The sequence below is a fragment of the Delphinapterus leucas genome, chromosome 3, assembly GCF_059928025.1.
Source record: "Delphinapterus leucas isolate spDelLeu-1000000601 "Yukka" chromosome 3, BTC_Dleu_Yukka2, whole genome shotgun sequence".
Lineage (NCBI taxonomy): Eukaryota > Metazoa > Chordata > Mammalia > Artiodactyla > Monodontidae > Delphinapterus > Delphinapterus leucas.
Genome location: NC_143131.1, coordinates 116,822,776 through 116,843,584, shown reverse-complemented (window position 1 = coordinate 116,843,584; position 20,809 = coordinate 116,822,776). Strand labels below are relative to the sequence as shown.

The following is a 20,809-nucleotide window of genomic DNA, read 5'->3' as shown; positions in this document are numbered from 1 at the left end:
AAAGAGTAGCCCCCACTCGCCGCAACTAGAGAAAGCCCGTGTGCAGCAATGAAGACCCAATGCAGCCATAAATAAATAAATAAATAAATAAATTTATTAAAAACACACACACACACAATGATATACTACTTCATAGCCACTATGATGGCTACAATTAAAGACATTTAATAACAAGTGTTGACAAGGATGTGGAAAAACTGAAATCCTTGTACATTGCTGGTGGAATTATAAAATGGTGCAGCTACTTTGGAATACAGTTTGGCAGTTTCTGAAAGGGTTAAAAATAGAACTGCCATATGCCCCATCAGTTCCACTACTAGGTATATCCTCAAAAAAAATGAAAACATATGTTCACACAAAAACTTGTACACAAATGTTCCTAGTGGCATTATTCATAACAGCCCAAAGTAGAAACAACCTACATGTCCATTGACTGATGAATGGATGAAGAAAATGTATATCACACAATGGAATATTACCTGGCAATACAAAGGAATGAATTAGGTGCTATAACATGGATGAAACTTTGAAACAGTATGCTAAGTGAAAGAGGCCAGTCACAGAAGGCCAAATATTGTATGATTCCATTTATATGATATGTACAGAATAGGCAAATCTATATAGACAGTATGTAGATTAGTGGTTACCAAGGCCTAAGGAGGGGGAGGAATGGGGAGTGACAGCTAATGGGTGTGAAGTTTCTTTTTGGAGCAGTGAAAATGAAATTACTATATAACCTTGAGAATATACTATACTACGGTGATGACTATATAACCTTGAGAATATACTAAAAACCTTTGAACTGTACACTTTAAAAGGGTGAATTTTACAGCATATGAATTATATCTCAAAAAAAGATGTTATTAAAAAAAACAAAACCAGGGAAGACGAAGATTTACTCTTGGCTTGTTTTAACCTTCCCAGTCAGGCTGGAGTGTTGGCAATTTTAAGACCTCACAATGTGACAAAACATAAATGAAGCTAAACAGCTAAAGAGGAGGCGCAAACCCATTTCTGCTTCAATTTCCAAGTCCACACCTCCACTGACAGTTTACCTTTAGAACTACACAGGACAACATTTGCTCACCACTGCGTGGTCGGCTTTTCCTGAGCCTGTAACAGTCAAGGCAGACCCCAAATCCGCATTTGCGACAAACCCAGTGGATGTTGAAGAGAGTTGTTTCACATACATCACACATCTCCCGTACACCACGCACTGCTCGCTTCCATGCCACTTTCTCTGGTGGAAAAAGGAAGAGGAATACTGTTGGCACTGACCATCCTGAGCAACAGCAAAAGATCCCAGACCCACTGATTTCTACTCAAGTGTTTTGTCTAGCAATTAAACTCAAAGGTTCATGAAGTCTGTATTTCTATAATTGTAAGAGAAACAAAATACATGGAATTTCTAATATTTCTGAACAAGTGTCAATGAGAATGAATGCCACATGTTGTCATTTAAGATACTACAAAATTTTCAATTTGGGGAATTTTGAAACAAGAGGATTCTTTTCTTAAAGTGTAGGGCATAATTTCATAGTATAATATTCCTTGGTCTAGAAATAGGGTACAGTATCTCATAGACATGGAAATATCATAAATGTCTGAAAAATGTGGGTTCTAGGTATGAAACACAACAACCAGTAGCACTTCATCTATTCACAAACCAAGTATCACTTACTAACACAAATTAGTTCAAAGCAAACTGAAAATATTCGGCGTGAATCAAACCCAAACAGGGATCAAAATGCAAATTATGACAACTGTGCTACAACAATGAAAGACAAACAGGGAAGGAATTTTTAGTTTGTTAACTGCCAAAGACTAAAAGAATGAGGACTGTTGGATACAGGTGTGGCTTCAGCTATTTAGTTTACTACAAAGAGAAGTTTTATCGGCCTTAATTCATCCATAGAAAATGCCACCTGCCACTCCTTCCACACCTCCCTTTAAGCAAAAGAAAATGAGTTTCCAACTAGAACTGACTGGAAGACAAGCAAGAGGGTGCCTTACGGTGTGGCTCCACCATCATCATGGCCTCCTTCTCAGACATCACAAGCTGGCAGAACTGGTCTCCAACGTTGGCAAGAATGTATTTTGAGGTTTCTAGGTCTATTCCTTCTGCTAGGGAGGAAGAGGGAATCCACAGGTTCATGGCATCAGGGTCACTTTGCTGGGGACTCAGAAACCCCTCCACTCGGAGTACCCCCTTTCGAGTGAAGATCAACCTGAGACAGGAAGGTACACAGTCAAATACATAGTAAATAGCAGCAACCATGCAAACCAACACACACTTAAAATCCTAGGACCTAAAAGAAATTAAATGACACATAACAGGAATCAGACTGAGTTAAGAAATTTCACTGTATTAGACCAACACAGTATGCACTAATAGGAAGGCTTGTTAACACCTAGTAGGTCTGGGTTCCTTAAAAAGCTGTCCCCAGAAATGTCCACCAGTTTCTCCAACCACCTGTTCCACACCAGCACCCACAGCACTGAATCTGACCAGAGAAAAATACAGAGCTATGTTCACTGTCACACTTGAAATTCATGTCTACTCACGTGAACCCTTAATATTGCCTGGCAGCCACAATACAGTTTCCTAGCGTGCTCCCTCTCCTAGATGCCTATTTAATATCTTTTCCTTTCTTTTCAAACCTCTGGTATTACTTTCCCCACAAGGACCTTGCTAAGTATTTCACTGAAAAAATTCCGCAAGGAGCCAGAAGAGAATTCCCACAAGCTCCCACCACCACGCTACCACACATTCTTGTCACTGGCCCCATGTACTCCATTTCATCTTCTGCTACTATGGATGAACTAGGTACCAGTGAAGAACAACCTCTCCACCTATGTTCTACATCCTATCCTCTTGCATAGGCATCCCTCCACTAATTCTCTCTTCCACATCATCTATTTTCCTCTCTACTGAATCACTCTTGTCAGTATTTGAACATGCTATCTCAAAAATCCCCTTGATCCCACACCCACCTCCTCCATTTATGTTTGTAAGAGCAGTTTCCTTTTTTTTTTTTTTTTTTTTTTTTGCGGTACGCGGGCCTCTCACTGTTGTGGCCTCTCCCGTTGCGGAGCACAGGCTCCGGACGCGCAGGCTCAGCGGCCATGGCTCACGGGCCCAGCCGCTCCACGGCATGTGGGATCTTCCCGGACCAGGGCACGAACCCGTGTCCCCTGCATCAGCAGGCGGACTCTCAACCACAGCGCCACCAGGGAAGCCCAGGAGCAGTTTCTTAAAAGAGTTGCCTAGGGCTAGGGCGGGAGAGGCCACAACGGTGAGAGGCCTGTGTACCGCAAAAAAAAAAAAAGAGTTGTCTATACTGACAGTCACCAGCTCCTTTTCCTTTTATTTTCCTTAATCCACGTCATTCAGGCTTTCTCCTACCAATCTACCAAAATTGGTTTTGTTTTTTTTTTGCCATGCCACGCAGCATGTAGGATCTTAGTTCCCTGATCAAGGATTGAACCGGCGCCCCATGCAGTGGAAGTGTGGAGTCTTAACCACTGGACCACCAGGGAAGCCCCAAAACTGTTTTTTTTTTGTTTTTTTTTTGTGGTTCGCGGGCCTCTCACTGTGTGGCCTCTCCCATTGCAGAGAACAGGATCCGGACGCGCAGGCTCAGCAGCCATGGCTCACGGGCCCAGCCGCTCCGAGGCATGTGGGATCCTCCCGGACCGGGGCACGAACCCGTGTCCCCCGCATCGGCAGGCGGACTCTCAACCACTGTGCCGCCAGGGAAGCCCCCAAAACTGTTTTTGACAAGGTCATTCCCCCTTGTTAAATCCAATGGTCATTTTCAGTCCTTAACTGACCCCACCCAATCACCAACATTTGCCGGAGTTCATAATTCCTTCCCGGAAATACTTTCTTCAGTTGTCTGCCAGGATACCTCACTGGCTGTTCTTTCTCAGCCTCCTTTACTAGTTCCTCTTCATCTTTCCCATCTCTAAATGCTGGAGAGCTTCAGAACTCAGTCCTTGGACTACTGGTCTTCTCTGCCTAGACTTTGACTCCTTAAGTGATCTCAGTTAGACTCACAGCTTTAAATACCCAGTGACATCCACGTTTTTATCTCCAGCTTGGACTTCTTCCCTCAACTCTGGAGTTGTATATCCAGCTGCTCTTTCTTTCTTCTTTTTTTTTCTTTTTGGGCGCACCACGCAGCTGTGGGATCTTAATTCCTTGACCAGGGATTGAATCTGGGCCCTTGGTAATGAGAAGGCAGAGTCCTAACCATGGGACCACCAGGGAATTCCCCAGCTGCCCTTTCAACATCTCTACTTGGAAATCTAATAGGAATCTCTAATTTAACATATCTAAATTAAAACTCCTGCACTTCCTTGGTGGCACAGTGGTTAAGAATCCTCCTGCCAATACAGGGGACATCGGTTCGATCCCTGGTCCAGGCAGACCCCACATACTGCGGAACAACTAAGCCCGTGAGACACAACTACTGAGCCCACGCACCACAACTACTGAAGCCACGTGCTGCAACTACTGAAGCCCATGCACCTAGAGCCCGTGCTCCACAACAACAGAAGCCACCACAATGAGAAGCCCGCACACTGCAACAAATACCCAACACAACCCAAAATAAAAAAATAAAAATAAATCAACTAATTAAAACTCCCCATTTTCCTCCTCAAACCCACTTTTCCCTAAGAAATCACCTTACCAGTAAATGGCAATTCCATTCTTCCAGTTTTCAGGCCAGAAGCCATAAAATCATCTTTGACTCTTCTTTCATATCCCACATGCAATCCATCAGAAAATCATGTGGCTCTACCTTCAAAATATATCCTTAATTTAACCACTTCTCATCACCTCTATTAATACCTCCCTACACTAAGCCACCATCATTTCTCACCTGGGTAATTCCAATATTCTCCTAATTTCTCCCTGCTTTTGCCTCAATATAATCTACTCTCAAGAAGGTAGTCACAGTGATCCTTTAAAACATTCATCAGTGTTACTCATCAGCTCAAAATCTCCAACAACTGCTTCTTCAGCATAAAAGCCAGGGCCCTTAAGAGTAGCCCTTTACAATCTGGGCCTATCATTAACTCTTTGACTTCACTCTTTTGCCCCCCTTGCTTACTCTCTTTTACCCACCCTAGCTCCATGAACACACTAGAAATATTCCAGCCTCAAGACAGTTGCTGTTGCTGTGCCCTCTATCTCGAATACTCGTCTCCCAGAAAAATGCGTGGCTCACTCCCCTCACCTCCTTCAGGTCTTTACTCAAAACTCACTTTCTCAAGTCATCCTTTTTTTTTTTTGGCCTTGCCACATGGCATGTGGGATCTTAGTTCCCCAACCAGGGATCGAACCTGTGCTCCCTGCAGTGGAAGCGAGGAGTCCTAACCACTGGACAGCCAGGGAATTCCCCCATCAAGCCATCCTATTTAACTGTAGCTTCCTCCAATAAAGATATAAAAATAGGGCTTCCTTGGTGGCGCAGTGGTTGAGAGTCCACCTGCCGATGCAGGGGACACAGGTTTGTGCCCCGGTCCGGGAAGATCCCACATGCCACGGAGCGGCTGGGCCCATGAGCCATGGCCGCTGAGCCTGCGTGTCCGGAGCCTGTGGTCCGCAACGGGAGAGGGCCACAAGAGTGAGAGGCCCGCGTACCGCAAAAAAAAAAAAAAGATATAAAAATAAATAAATAAACTGTAGCCTCTCTAGCCTCCCCACACTTCAATCCTCTTTCCCTCCTTTTTCTTCCTCACATTTATTACAGACTGACATACTATATATTTAACCTCTTTTTTTTCTTATTTACTCTCTGCGTCCCCAACAAGCCTTCTGAGGGCAGGAATTTGGTGGTTTTATGTACTGTTTAATCCTCAATGCCCACAACAATGGCTGGCGCACATTAAGTGCTCAATAAATATTTACTGAATAAGTGAATCCATGCCACATGGATAAACCACCTGGATTTCTTTCTTTAAAAAACTAAGGACACTTGAATGATTGCTTAGAAGAAATTCCTCTTCTAAGTTTATCAAGCAGAAGAAAAGTGACTAAATAGCTGTTGTTTGGTAAAAGCAAGGGATATTCCTAGGATTTTCAACAGTTATCTCTATTTCACATTATCTCCTAATCTTACTTCCCCTTCTCCGTAGCGGACTCAAGTTACTCTAGCACTAAAGAGGAATAAGTGGTCAGACAGATCTATGACACAAAATGGCATCCTTCTGCTCACACCACTGGTTTCAAGTGCAACCCAAGTTAGGAATAACTCAACACAGCTCAGGGGGCAGCAGGTAAGATTGTTCAATTTCAGTTCTCTAAGGACAAAGTCACATATCATTTCACAATCCAAACAACTAAGTGGCCACTAATGGGATGGCAGAACCTTAGCACAGACTCTAAGAGCAATGCAATTTAGGAAAACAGTAAAAAGATGGTGAGATATGTTTACCGATTCAGAGAAAGAGTGGAAGTTACGTGTCACTAACGAAACTGGGAAGGAGATGAAGAGAGGAGTCTGGGTACCTCCGGAAGTGAAAGAAGCGGCAAGCCACAGTGGAATCATCTTGCTCTTGTTCCTTAAACTTCCGATACCGCTCCAGGCGGCACTCACGACACTTGTGCAGATGAGGGGCTACATTGATGCACGACCCATCCTGCAGGAAGGGCTCTCCGGACTGCTTCAGCTTCTTCACTTTGCTCACATCTTTCAGCACTGACTGGCCAACTGTGGCAAGGGAGGGGGAGAAATGGTTGGTCATGAAAGGTTTAAATGAGACTCAATAACATAATCCTCCTGGGAACAGTCACTTGTCCTGACCTGAGTCACTCCTCCTTGCACTGAATGGGCATGAGCCCATCAGGTCTATCCTTGACAGAAAAGGAGCACAGGGAACAAAGGCTTCAACTAGGAGTTAAAGACCATGGAGAATTTGTGCGAAGTACCGCATGACAACAAAACAACTCTGAGCATGGGTGAGGAAAACTCAAGACAGCAGAAGCCTCTTGCCACTAGTCCCTCAGGGTATGACTGTTCTACTAATCAAGAACTCTTGGGGCTCCCATGGGATACCAAATCCTAACAGGAATGGCGACTTTTACCATCAGACTTTCTCTTAGACACTTGCCCTTATACAATTTTGGACCATAACCTCACTCCATAGGAGTTAATGGCTTTTGGAAGAGGTGTTAAAACCATATATATGTGACAGAGAGAAGCAAACGGAGGAGTGGTTCGCTTTGCTTCATCAACTCTACTAAAGGCTGCGATGTAGGGCTTCCCTGGTGGCGCAGTGGTTGAGAGTCTGCCTGCCAATGCAGGGGACACGGGTTCGTGCCCCGGTCCGGGAAGATCCCACATGCCGCGGAGCGGCTGGGCCCGTGAGCCACGGGCCGCTGGGCCTGCACGTCCGGAGGAGAGGCCACAACAGTGAGAGGCCCGCATACCACAAAAAAAAAAAAAAAAAGGCTGCGGTGTGAGAATGAAGACTAGTACTGAGTAACTCGCCTAAGTAAATAAAAGAGGAAGGGCCAAAGGCAAGAGAAATACACAAGAAAAGAGTTCCTGACCGAAAATAACAGACTATCAAGACTTTTTGGGATTATCATTACACAGGACACATACCCCTCTTACAGTACTGGTATAGATCAATCCTGCCCTGAACCAGAAGGTCTGATGAGGGGCCCCTACTGTGCCCTTTTGACTATGTAATTCTATGAGATTATAGAACTTTCCATCAAAGAGAGGGCCTCTGCTGCCCAAGAGCACAACAAGCATTTAAAGCTAGTGCCAGAGCCAAGCCCACGTATAAGCCCAGCAGGATCACCTTTCAAGGGGGCAGTCCGAGGCCGGCCTTTGGGGGCCTGCTTCCCTTTGCCTTTTCCCAGCAGCAGCTCAGCACTGCGCTCCCCATTGGGGCCCAGCTTCCCCATCAGGTGCTCCGGAATCCCCTTTAGGCCGGTCTTGGCTTGCAGCTGCTCCTCAGAGTCGCTCAAATCTGACAGGTCGCTATTGGTACTGGAGTCCGAGTCTTGTCTGCAAGCCAAGCTTCGCTCATCCAGTGAGAACCTTTTCACAGCTTCAAAAGGAGCTTTGTTCTCCTGTGAAAAATCTGCTGGGGAGGACAGAAAGCTGCCTGAGTGTCTGCCAAAGACGTTACTAAAGGTTTTAAGGAGAGGATTGTCCTGCTGCCCAGGCCCCACAGTTGGTCTCTCCTCTGTGGGGCTAGAGGATAGAGTAGGCATCTCAATGGGCTGGGTGAGGCTGCTGGTGGGTGAACTGGACCGGCCATTCCCCATGGCAGAGAGGCTTGGCCCCCCAGTGGTAAGAGCTGAGCCCAGAACACCAGACACCAGTTTGGAGGAGTCAGTTGTGATGAAAAGGGTTTTCTTCTTTGCTAAAGATGCTGAATCTGTAGAGGAGTGAGACTCGGGCCAGCTGGGTGCTGCCTTGGAGGTGACAGTGGTAGCAGAGGAAGAGCTACCTGATGCCTGAGATGCAAAGCTGCTGAAAGGGCTATGTTCAACCTTCTCCACAAATGCCAAGAAAGGGTTAGGAGGCTCTTCTCGGGACAGTTTAGGGGGCTGTAAAAATAGATTTTCATGACTGTCTGGGGTGCGGGCATTTAGGAGGCTCCGTGGGAAGGCTGGCGTGAGGGTGGGCATGGACTCTGCAGGCACTTTCCGATCCACAGAGCTTCCAGCCTTAGAGCCTGATTTAGTGTCTGCTCCAAGAGCGGATCTTCCTTTACATAGGCTCTCAAGGCTTTGTTTGAATGAGTCTCGACTGGAGGAATCATCAGCCAAACTCTCTGAAACAGTAGTGAAGTAGTTACTGGTGGGTAAAGTTTGGGACATGCATTGAAAAAACAAGTTTTTGGAGAGATCAGAGTCTTTCTGAGACTCTGGTGCAGAGCTACAGCCAAAAGAGAAGCCCAAAGGTTTGTTCTCTGTAGCTAGAACACCATTGGACTGGCTCCTTCCACTTCCAAAAGTCAAAGCTTGTGATGAACTCGGGAGAGATGCTCCAAATCCAGAAGAGGCCAGAACAGAATTTCTTGAATTCTGAAAAGAGAGAAGATAGCCTGAGTTAGTGATGCTGGCTTCTCTTGACAACCTTAAGATATCTTCTTGGACCTAGGCCAACATTTCCTGTGGGTCAATCAACTTTTCTCTCCTACAATTCCAGGAAAACTGTTCTTATACCTATATTTCACCAGGGAAGAAAACTGCCACAGACAGCACAGGGGGACCTTTAGCAAGGTAAGCTAGAGATGGCAGGATGAATGATATCCTGCCATTCCCTTGGTTGTTAGCCAACTGGTTGTCAGAGCACTTGGAGGCTGTGTAGGCTTCTAAGTATCTATTTAGAAATGAAGACTCCACCAGGAACTGAAGAAAAGGGCTCCCTACTGGACATCAGCTTTTACTCTGAAATATAGTGAAATATTACTAATGACCCTGTAATATTAATCTATCTCAAAGACCTTAGGGGCTATGGTTAAAGTTTCAGTTTATTTAAGCCATTGCAAATTGCCCATCTTACAAAAGCGACTTCAGCCCTATGACAAGCCCACTGTACATTAAGGAAAAGTATTTTCTTTATTAGTCTGAAACTCACCAAGATGGACCCTTTTGGAATTTGGCCATTTATTTTTATTTATGGGTCCAAGTCAACCTAAAAGTTGAATTATCTGTTTCAATTAAAGTTAGACCTAAAGGTGCTAAATTAAAGAAGGCACACCAGTTACTGAATCCTTCTGTTATCATTAGGATCTAACAAGTCTCCAAAGTGGAAAACTGTAGACACTGATACACCCACCAAATAAAAGCATTCAGCATAACAAATTGGAGAATGAAAAAACACTTTCTTTTTTTTGATACCTTAAAAATGCTAACTTTTGCATTTGAATAAAGAAGGATGTATACATAAAGAAGGGTTAGAATCACTTTCATATGGTATATTACACACCCATATATGTGCGTAATACAGAGAAATATCCACAGGTAGGTACGAGCACTTATGTAATACTTGGAAATAAAAATTATCCCATGACTGCTTAATGGATATGGAGTTTCTTTTTGGCAAGAAGAAAATTTCTTTAACTAGATAGTGGTGATGGTTGCATAACACTGTGAATGTATAATGCCACAGTACTGTATACTTCAAATGGTGTGAGTGGTAAATTTTATGTTATGTGTTACTTTACCATAATTTAAAAAAATTTATGCCAGATAAATGAAAGGGTGTTGTTAAAAAAAGGCGGGGGGCTTCCCTGGTGGCACAGTGGTTAAGAATCTGCCTGCCAATGCAGGGGACACGGGTTCGAGCCCTGGTCCAGGAAGATCTCACATGCCGCAGAGCAACTAAGCCCGTGCGCCACAACTACTGAGCCTGCGCTCTGGAGCCCGCGAGCCACAACTACTGAGCCTGCGTGCCTAGAGCCCGTGATCCGCAACAAGAGAAGCCACCGCCATGAGAAGCCCATGCACCGCAACAAAGAGTAGCCCCTGCTCACCACAACTAAAGAAAGCCAGAGAGCAGCAACGAAGACCCAACGCAGCCAAAAATAAAATAAAATAAATAAATTTATAAAAAAGGTGGGGGGAGTTTCAATATATTTAAGGTTTTCTTTAAATACGTAAGAGGAGTCTACATTAGGACTTTCTTTGGGGTGGCAAAGAGGCATGAGAACCAGGCAGACCACCTGTGGCTTGCCTCCAGCTGACATCTGCTACAGAGACTGCTTCAGTGCATTTAACAGTCAAAAACTTAGTTCATTCTTCTTTTCCTTCCCACTAACCAGCAACCAGGCTTAAACTCCTCCAAATAAAGAGAATAGACAGACACAGCACTGATGCTATGCTGTTGTTTCACTGCCAGAATCTGGCCAGGAGCCTTGACACCTGCATGACTGCAAGGAATAAGCATAAGGATCTCAGGTTTCACTACTAAAGTTACTCTTTAAAAATAAATACACACATGAATGAAAAATAATTTGGATGGTCTTTCATTTTCTTCAAATGATTAAATTTCAAACCCTCTTCTTATAAGAAAGTGATGACAAACTGATTTTAACACACGTTTTAGGGAAAGAAGTTTCCTGGAGGGCTGTGTCCCTATTTCATGATGGAAACATCCATTTCTGTACTTTTAAATCATATTCCAAGAGAATACCTAGGCTAACACATTAGCAAAGTTACAGATACAGTCACAGAAATTTCTCAAACCTGTTTGGAAAATGCCCTTTGATCCACATTTCATTTATTCAGCTTTGCTACTCCAAGAACAACAGCATTCAGTGGATCTCTTCTTGCAGAGTGTAGTATTTGGTCTATTTTGTAATCCCCATTTACATCTACTCTGCCTTTGACATGGATTTGATTTTAATCAATTTGGGCAATATGATGACTTACACATACTGGAAATCCACATAAGATCCCCAACTAGCTCTCTTGGGAATGCTGGTAAACTAACAGAGAACAAAACATGAAGAGTGCGAAATTTGCATTTACAGGCCTTCTCTTCTGCCTGGGCACTTCACCTCCCTCCCCAACCCTGCACACTAGAGATTAACAAACTGCATTTGCTAGGGAGGGGAAGAAGTCAGATGAAATGTATATGCCATGTTTTATATGGCACTGTTATACACTGTTATAAAATGATTCCATTTTAGGATGTGAGCTCCGTCAAGCAGGATTTCAATTCTTTGTTTATAATATACAGTACTTAGCACACAGTAGTTTCCTATACATAATTTAAAAAAAAATTAGTATTTTATTTGTATTTCATATTCCAGCTTGAATTAACAGCCAGTTTGAAAAAAATATGACTAGCATCATAAATCATACTTTGGTGACCAAAATAGAACCAAAAGACTATAACTGATTTTGACACTCTTTCAAATTTGACTGGGGAGCCAACTTGATGTTAACTTGTATTTAACAAAAGTTCCTTTTCAGCAACAATACATGCATGTAAGATAAAGAACATAGTAAACTAGATACTACTGTGATTAATTCCATCAAAATTTCCAGGTAAGGCTTACAAGATTAATTTAGGGGAAAAAAAACCCCAACCTTCTATGGTCATATCAAATCATAGAAAGCAGCCCAGCCTCAAAGGAAAATATATGAAATGATGAAATAATTCCATCAAAATTTCCAGGTAAGACTTAAAAGATTAACTTAGGGGAAAGAAAAAACCAACCTTCCATGGTCATATCAAATCAAAGAAAGCAGCCCAGCCTCAAAGGAAAATATATAAAATGATGAACTGAAAACAGGGGTTTGGGTAATAGTAGCTTTCACATAGCCTTAATTACAGTGTTCACTGTTGCCAACACTATAATTCATTAACCTTGCCTCTCATAGGCCTGGTTGAGGCTCAACCACTACATGAACTAAATAGATAACTGAATTAAAAAGATTCCCCATTAGATCTATTTTAACAACTCATTAAATTGGGCTGTATAATCAGTTTTCGATCAGCCCAATTGTTCAGGTGACTTTTAAGAGCTGACAAAGTTTTAAAGATATATGCATTTGCCCAATGAGCAGTAAAGGACTATCCACAGAATACAATTTAAGCACATCTCAGAAATACTCCTTCCCTGTGGCATTTGAGATGCTTTTTTAATGTGTTAAGAACAAAGTAGGGTGAAAGAGTGAACCCAAATCTTGCAAATCTGCCCCTGAAACAACTCACCTCTCCTGGGGCCTGCGACCAGCTGCCTTTCTGTTTTTCCGGCCCAGTCCCTGATGCAAGGCCAGTGTCTGAGATCCTCACCGTGGTTGGGGTGGAGCTGGCGGTAGTGACCACAGCTGCTGAAGCCACCATACCCTGGCCAACTTGTTCCAGTGTTTTTCCTGCCTCTTTATTTTCGGCTCCACCCACCTCTGGGGCCAAAGGTGTCTGACCTGTGGCTGTAGAATATGGAGTGAAAGGTACAGGTGTGTCCCCACCTATGGGCTCATCCTGCACCACCAGAGTCCTGCCGTTTTCTTTGGTGTAAGTGGCAAAGCGAATGTTGCGGTTAATCTGGGGGACAAATGTAGTCGGTGGCTGCTTGGCTCTCTGATCCAGCCCTGGCTCTCCACTGGCATTCCCTCCTTTCCAGGGCCCTCGGCTTGCCTCACCTCCATCGCTCCCATTACTGTCTACTTCACCCCTGTCTCCTTTTAATTTCTTTGATGCAGGGTCACACCCAGAGTCCGAAGCACTTTTCCTCCTCCGGCCATCTTTCCCCTCTATGCTCTCTCTCTTCTTCTTTCCTTTGGAAGATTTTACTGCTTTTAACGTACCCCCCTACAAAACAAAATTCAAAAAAGATTTATTACAAGGGACTTTCCATCCTGTGAAAACCATAAACCATTAGCTCTTTCCCATCTCTAGAAGCAGACAATCAAAGCAGGTACAGATTGCCAAATTCCAATGCCAGCTCTAAGACATCCCCTTTTGTTAAAAAGCTCCAATCTTCCTGTGATTCAATTTATGCATACATATTCAAGATAATGGTTACTAAGAAGTTAACTCACTTGGCAAACCTTCCCTTAAATAAAATCCACTACTTCCTCAACTGGACTTTTTTTAGGATTTTAAAAATTTGTGGAATTTCTTTTACAAAATAGACTGCTAGGCTGGGAACTTATTTGCCTCTTGATGAAAAACAAAATCTGCTTTACTTTTATATTTATCTCCTTGTTTGACAGAAACTGGCATTTCAACTATTGAAAAATAAAATCTCTTCTATCCAGAAGTCATTAAAAACTGGTGACAACTTAACAATAGGAAAACCAACATTTATGAGTCTGTGACCAGAGCAAAAGTGAGCCCAACAGAAACAAGTCTGAATTGTTCTTATGGACACTATAAAGACACAAACAATCTCCAGAGCTTATTTCAAAGCATTAGACAGGGAAAAGCTAAAAAGGCAGGCTACCATAACCAAACAACCAAATCTCTTAGCTCTTCCAGTAATTTTAGCCTATCACATGAAATCTTATTTGTGCCTTATTTGAGAGGTCAGACAACCTTAAAAGACACAGAATTAAAAGGGGGCAATTCCTATCTCTGAATAAAAACTCTTTCCCTGAGAAGGACAAGAGGACAGGGGCTTGGGACACAGCTAACATTCTCTCAAGCAACTTATATCTGGAACAGTCTTAGATTGGTATCCCATCATGAAGCAAGTTTTCATTTTAGCTTCATTTAGCTAACTTTCAGACAGTTTTATTCAGATAACACATTGGGGTGGCAATAAGCTAGAGACATAGTTATTTGGCCATTATTATTTACCAACTTGATTACTCTAGTCTTACTGCCCTTAAATACTTATAGATTCTTTGTGCAGATCTATCTTTGTTGTAATCATTATTATAGCTGTTATAACTGAAATTTTTTCAAATTTTACATTTCTTCTTGCCAGTTCTAGTTTTTTTTTTCTTCTTTTTTTTTGCTGCCTTCATTTCTGTCTTTTCTCCCTTAATTTCCTTCTACAAATCTTAAACAAAGCTCAGATTTATTTGTTTCTCCCATGCTTTTGGTAATATTAATCTAAGTTTCTAAATCTTTCGTTCAAGAACTGTTTCTGTTTGTTAAGAATTGCTTTCAAAAAACAAAAAAAAGAATTGCTTTCATGTGATCCTTTTAAAACCTTTTTACCCTTTCTTCAACCTCCATCATCACCCAGTTTTCAGTGCTGTGAAGTACGGAAGTACAATCAGTGAAATCTCTCCTTTCTTTCTTGCTCACTCTTTTAAGGAGATGAGGTAACCATGGATCTCTAAGAAGGGTTACTGCAAAACTTGGCAGAACTGTCAATAATTGTACTTTGCTAGCTAAGAAGATAGTCACATCGTGGCAAAGCTGAGAAGGGAAGAATCAACATCTGTTGCTGAAAACCACAGATCTCACCTTTAACTCATTCGGCCAACTTACAGACCCTGGCTCAGAGCAATCTCCCTGATCAACAATTTACATGTATGCCCTACTTACAGTGAGCTACTCACATGTGAGTAGAAAGACTAGGACACTGAGACCAGTACTCTCTAGCTATACCTGGGCAGCTAAACAGTACCTGACATATAATAGGTGCTTAAAGAATGAATGAAATAAGGAAATAAAAGAGGGGCCCAATATGGCATCAAAATAACAAGTGTTTTTCAGCCACGTAAACACAGTCAAGAGACTTATCCTATTTGTAATAATATAATATGTAGTAAAGAACTATTAAATGTAACCCTGATTCTTCTTTTCCTACCCTAATCTTGTTTTATCAAGCCAAAAATGACTGGATAAAGAAGATGAGGAAGAACTGTATACTCAGCAGGAGTAGCCAAGAGAGCAATACTACGCAGGTGCTAAAAGACTATGAGGAATATATGGACAGAAGGCTGTCCAAGTCAATGTCCTACTGAAGGAAACTCATACAGGATTCCTTGATTGGTTCAGGCACTGATATATAATGTATCTTTTTATGGGTTATGTTAATTCTCAATGAACCAAGAGTTGGCCTGATTCACAGTAATTATGGAGTAATCCACTGTGTGCTGAGCACTGAACTACACACCAGTTTGATTTGACTCTTCTTGGGATATGGAATTTCAGATTTCCTTGGAGCTCACTACCACCTAATGGAAAGAAAAAGAGGATGTAGCTTCTCCTCCATTTCTTATTACTGGGTAGGTCATGAATATTTCTACTGCTTATTACAGCTTTGTCTACTGTATCTTTCAAATATATCTGTCCTGAAAAAATGTAAGAAAAAAACAGGCCATGGATTTTAAAACAGCTAGGCAACATAGCCATGATGAAAAGGGTTTGCTCAGACTAGGTCTCTTTCTTGAGATTATCCTCCCTCAACTGGACAAGACCGTGGAGAGAGCAAGAAATGTACAGTGGTCAGAGATGAAACCCAAAGGGTATCCATGGATAACACACATATAAGGAAGTCTATGTAACAAGATAACGCAAGCTCATGAGTCTGCTCAGAGACTCAGTTCATTACTGTACCTCGCTCTGAGGCGCTGAATTATCCACCAGCATCACATGGATCAGTCTGGGATCTACGGACTTGATCTCACCACTCTACAGTAGGAGCGGGATAGAAGAAAATATGAAAAAAGGAAGAAAAAGATTTAATGCCTTGTCCACCAAAGACATAATTATGTATTTTTCTAATCTATGTAATTATCTCTATTTGTTTCTACTCCCCTACTAGAATGAAAGCTCCATGAACAGGGATCTCTACTATTTCATTCACTGCCAGAATAACAACATCTGAAACAAGGTCTAGAATATGGTAATCACTCAAATATTTGTTAAACGAATGAATGAAAAAATTTCATTCAATGCCCAAGTGTCCCTTTTAGGGATATGAATTTCAAATTCTGCATCTCTAAAACCTTCCTATTCTGAAATTAAAAAAACAAAAAACCTTCAGAACCAGTAATCATTAAAAGCACCACTCTACTATTAAAAAACAAAAGGTTTTGGGAGGGGCCAATTTGACAGACATCGTCAGATTTAATGTGCATATTCTTTAACCTAGCAATTACACACTTAGGAATTTGTTCCAATAAATAATGTGAAACAGTATACAATGATATATGCCCAAGGATATTCACTGCAGCATTATTCGTATTAGTGAAAATAATACAAATTATTTAAACGTCCATCAATTTTAAATTAAATTAGTTATGATACATCCATTCAGTGAATAGTATGCATCTATTTTAAAAGGACGAAGTATTGATAGATTTCTATATATATTTACACACAAAGATGCTGACAATCTAAAAATAAGTAAAAAAGGTAAATCAAAGAACTATATGTAACATATGATCCCATTTGTTAATAAAGTATGATTTATATAGCTATCTCCTAAATGGACAATATATAAATATCATACACACACACACAGAGAAGATATTTGGAAGCATATGGAATATACACCAAACTGTTAATGGTGATTACCACTGTGGGGAGTAACATTTGCCTAGGGGAAGGGATGGCTTTCAATATCTATTTTATATATATGTGTATCATTTGAAATTTGTAAATGAGGATTGAATAATTTAATAAATAAAATTCGATAAAGAAATAACTAAAATAATTTATGTTTACATTACATGTGACTGCTGAGGGCAAGTCTGAAACCAATTCAAAGATATCATAAATACATACATGTTTGCCTCAAAATACTCTGCTATTGTTTTTGTTTTTGGCTGCACTGTACAGCACATGGGATCCCAGTTCCCCAACCAGGGATCAAACCTGCACCCCCTGCAGTGGAAGCAGTCTTAACCACTGCACCATCAGGGAAGTCCCCAAATATTCTTGTTGTTTTGAGAGACAATTCTCCAGGTAGCTCTAGATGCTATGTTTTTTTCTATTTACTGCTTTAGAAACAATTCATTTTTCAGTATCTAAGGGGGAGTGGCATAAGTATTATAGAAGCAAATGCTAACTGATTAGATTTTTAAATACTAAACCTTCTGAATATGATAAAATAATGATAATACCACTTCACATTTGTATACCCTTTCATAGATTTCAAAGCACTTTCAAATACATTATCTTAGTTCCCAAAACATATGCTGTGAGGTCAGGGGGTGGTTACCTAATTAACTCTAATTTACAAATGAGAACACTGAGGTTAAGAAAGTTGAACAGCCTTTCTCAAGGTATAGAATCAATAAGTGATAAAACCAGGGGGGACTTCCCTGGTGGCGCAGTGGTTAAGAATCCGCCTGCCAATGCAGGGGACACACGTTCGATCCCTGGTCCGGGGAGATCCCACGTGCCACAGAGCCAGTAAGCCCGTGTGCCACAACTACTGAGTCTGCGCTCTAGATCCCACGAGCCACAACTACTGAGCCTGAGTGCCATGACTACTGAAGCCTGCACGCCTACCGCCCGTGCCCCGCAACGAGAGAAGCCACGGCAATGAGAAGCTCACATACTGCAACGAAGAGTAGCCCCCGCTCACTGCAACTAGAGAAAGCCCATGCACAGCAACGAAGACTCAACGCAGCCAAAAATAAATTAAAAAAAAAAAAACAGTGACAAAGCCAGAGATGGAACCCAAGTCTTCTTACATGTAATGAAGTGATCCCTTTTCCTACACCACCCTGGGTAAGGGGATGGATGGACTTCAGACAAAATAACACAGAGCCTCACCTCAGTTACAGACACCTCCATAAGACGGGTGATGGAGTCTTGATGGCTTACAACACCACAGAGCCAACTTTCTTCTCCCTCTGGCTGGTATACTTTGACCCTGTGACCTTGAACACTGTAGGGACCTAGAGGAGAGATTAGTCAGTATTGAGTATTTTTGGCTAAGCTGTATTTCATGATTGTTTCTAAAAACAGAAAGAAAATTATATAGTGTAAATACTTGGCACTTTTAATCTTCTTGTATGGAGTTGAATAAATGAGCAATTTCAGATTTACCATACACAGCAATTTAAAAACAAAACATAGTTTTTCCCAGAGATTTTTGTAAATTGTTTATTTGGAGATTTCTTAGAATGTCCCAGGCCTCCGATTCTACCTTATCTCAATCTTCCAATTCTAGAAAGTAATACAGGGAAGAGAAAAGAAACTTACAAATCAAAAACTATAGGTAATGTGAAAATCTACTCAGATCTATCTGACATATACATTAAAAAAGTGGGAGGCCAGTAAGTTGAATGTACTATTTTGTTATGTTACCATAGGAATGATATATAACCATTTACACTTTGCTATCTGACTTTCATTACAGTAGGTGGAGAGTTCAATTTATGAGGTCTCCAGCCTCTGCACTAATAATAGTCTGAACAAATATAGCACCTGTCTTCCTAGGAACACAGAGTTTCAAAGATATTACTTTAGCAGCAGGTAATGTTACCCTGCAATTTCAGCTGGCCCTCCAAGAAGGACAGTTTCTCTCTCCTACATATCTTATACATTTGAGACTAGATAGCTAAATCACTACTTATTTTAAATTATTATCTTTCAGAGCTACAATTAAGCTTAAGTTTTCTATACATACTCATAAACATCTCTACCTCTCATTCTGTCCACTTGATTTTTTTCTCTCTGCTATTTTTCCTCACATTCTTTCCTCTTCCATACCTTTCCTTGATTATTAAACATCATGTTACCCTGATACTTTCCTTTCCCAAAGAGGCAAGTTTTCTTACCTTTACCTATTTAGATTTAGTTTGACAAAAGAGAACCAAGGATCCTATTTCATTGAAAAGCATGATTATCACGAGGGTCAGAAAGGACGTAGAGTAGATGTACAACATGAAGGGAAGGATAAATGAGGCAACAGTCTACCTTTTGCGTAGAATCTTGGGCAAAATCTGTATGTGAACTGAAAAAGCTAATAAAAGCTAGTAATTCTTTTTTGTTTTTATTCTTAAAAATTTACATGCTGTTAATGTGAATGAGTCTGTGGACACCTTCCTTTATGAACATACCTTACACTCTAAGTTGTTATTTGTTGTTGTTAACAGTCTTTAGAGCATACCTTATAGACAGTATGCTCAACAAGGGCAGAGACTTTCCAGTTCATGGTTATATCCTCAGTACCTTAACACTGTGTCTAGTACGAGGTTAGTGCTTAATAAATATTTAAGAAATGAAAAAAAGAAAGACAAAATTGCATATTACGAAATGTAATACAAAAAGGAAATAGTGGTCTGAGTGAGATCCTGTTTTTCCAATCTATTCTAGAGATCCAGCTAACTGGAGTTACTCTTGACACCACCCACAAAAAGAAGACAAGCACAAATGTTGAGAGTTGCATGGTGTCCCCCCCATTCTATCACTTTCAACACTGACCATACACCTGATTCAGAATTCAGGGACAGAGGACCACCTGTTCTTACCTCGGCTAAATATCTCTTGCAGCTTTTGGTCACTGATCAAAGCATTAACTGTTTCTCTCAGAGCAGCATGTTCCAAAAGAATCTGGTTTTGGCTATCTGTTCCCATCTGATAAAGATAAAAGAAGAAAAAACGGAATATTGAAGTAAGTACCAATAATATCTAACCAGAAGAGAAAAATTATACCCCTGAGGAGCTCTACATCAGCATTTGCCAGAGAATGTTCCATAGAAACCTAGTCTCACAAGATGCTCTACAAAAGTTAAGGATGCTACGGGAATTCCCTAGTGGTCCAGTGGTTAGGACTCCAAGCTCTCACTGCTAAGGGCCCAGGTTTGATCCCCAGTTAGGGAACAAAAGTCCCACAAGCCAAGTGGTGTGGGCCTCCCAAAAAAAGTTAAGGATGCTAGGATCATTTAGGTTTAGGAAATATTATACCCCCATTGAACAAGGTGGGGGGGTTAGGGACACCAACCGCTTCCCCACCCCATGCAGTCAAAAATCTGCATATAACTTTTTTTAAAAAAAATATTTTCCCGACGTTTATTGGTTCTACCAGTTTGTGGTTTGCCTTTGTGTTTTCTTTTCTTTTTAAATAAATTTATTTATTTATTTATTTTTGGCTGCATTGGGTCTTCGTTGCTGCACGTGGGATTTCTCTAGTTGTGGCGAGCGGGGCTACTCTTCGTTGCTGTGTGCGGGCTTCTCATTGCAGTGGCTTCTCTTGTTGCAGAGCACTGGCTCAAGGCGCGCGGGCTTCAGTAGTTGTGGCTCGCAGGCTCTAGAGCGCAGGCTCAGTACTTGTGGCACATGAGCTTAGATGCTCTGCGGCATGTGGGATCTTCCCGGATCAGGGATTGAACCCGCGTCCCCTGCACTGGCAGGTGGATTCTTAACCACTGCGCCACCAGGAAAGTCCTGTATTTATTGAT

General features: G+C 41.5%; 1 protein-coding gene across 4 annotated transcripts in view; it reads right to left on the bottom strand.

Moving 5' to 3' along the window:
* The window catches only part of KDM3B (lysine demethylase 3B), a 59,095-nt gene that overhangs the window by 20,370 nt on the left and 17,916 nt on the right, over positions 1–20,809 (bottom strand). For 3 of the 4 annotated variants that reach the window (XM_022588901.2, XM_089909360.1, XM_089909361.1), the window contains 8 exons: positions 19,880–19,985; positions 18,177–18,301; positions 16,008–16,082; positions 12,702–13,301; positions 7,822–9,058; positions 6,521–6,722; positions 2,014–2,228; positions 1,088–1,240 (listed from right to left, as the gene is read on the bottom strand). In XM_022588901.2, the coding sequence (XP_022444609.2) occupies positions 1,088–1,240; positions 2,014–2,228; positions 6,521–6,722; positions 7,822–9,058; positions 12,702–13,301; positions 16,008–16,082; positions 18,177–18,301; positions 19,880–19,985 (2,713 nt within the window). The remainder of the gene's footprint in view (positions 1–1,087; positions 1,241–2,013; positions 2,229–6,520; positions 6,723–7,821; positions 9,059–12,701; positions 13,302–16,007; positions 16,083–18,176; positions 18,302–19,879; positions 19,986–20,809) is intronic. The other variant, XM_022588902.2, reaches the window with a different exon arrangement.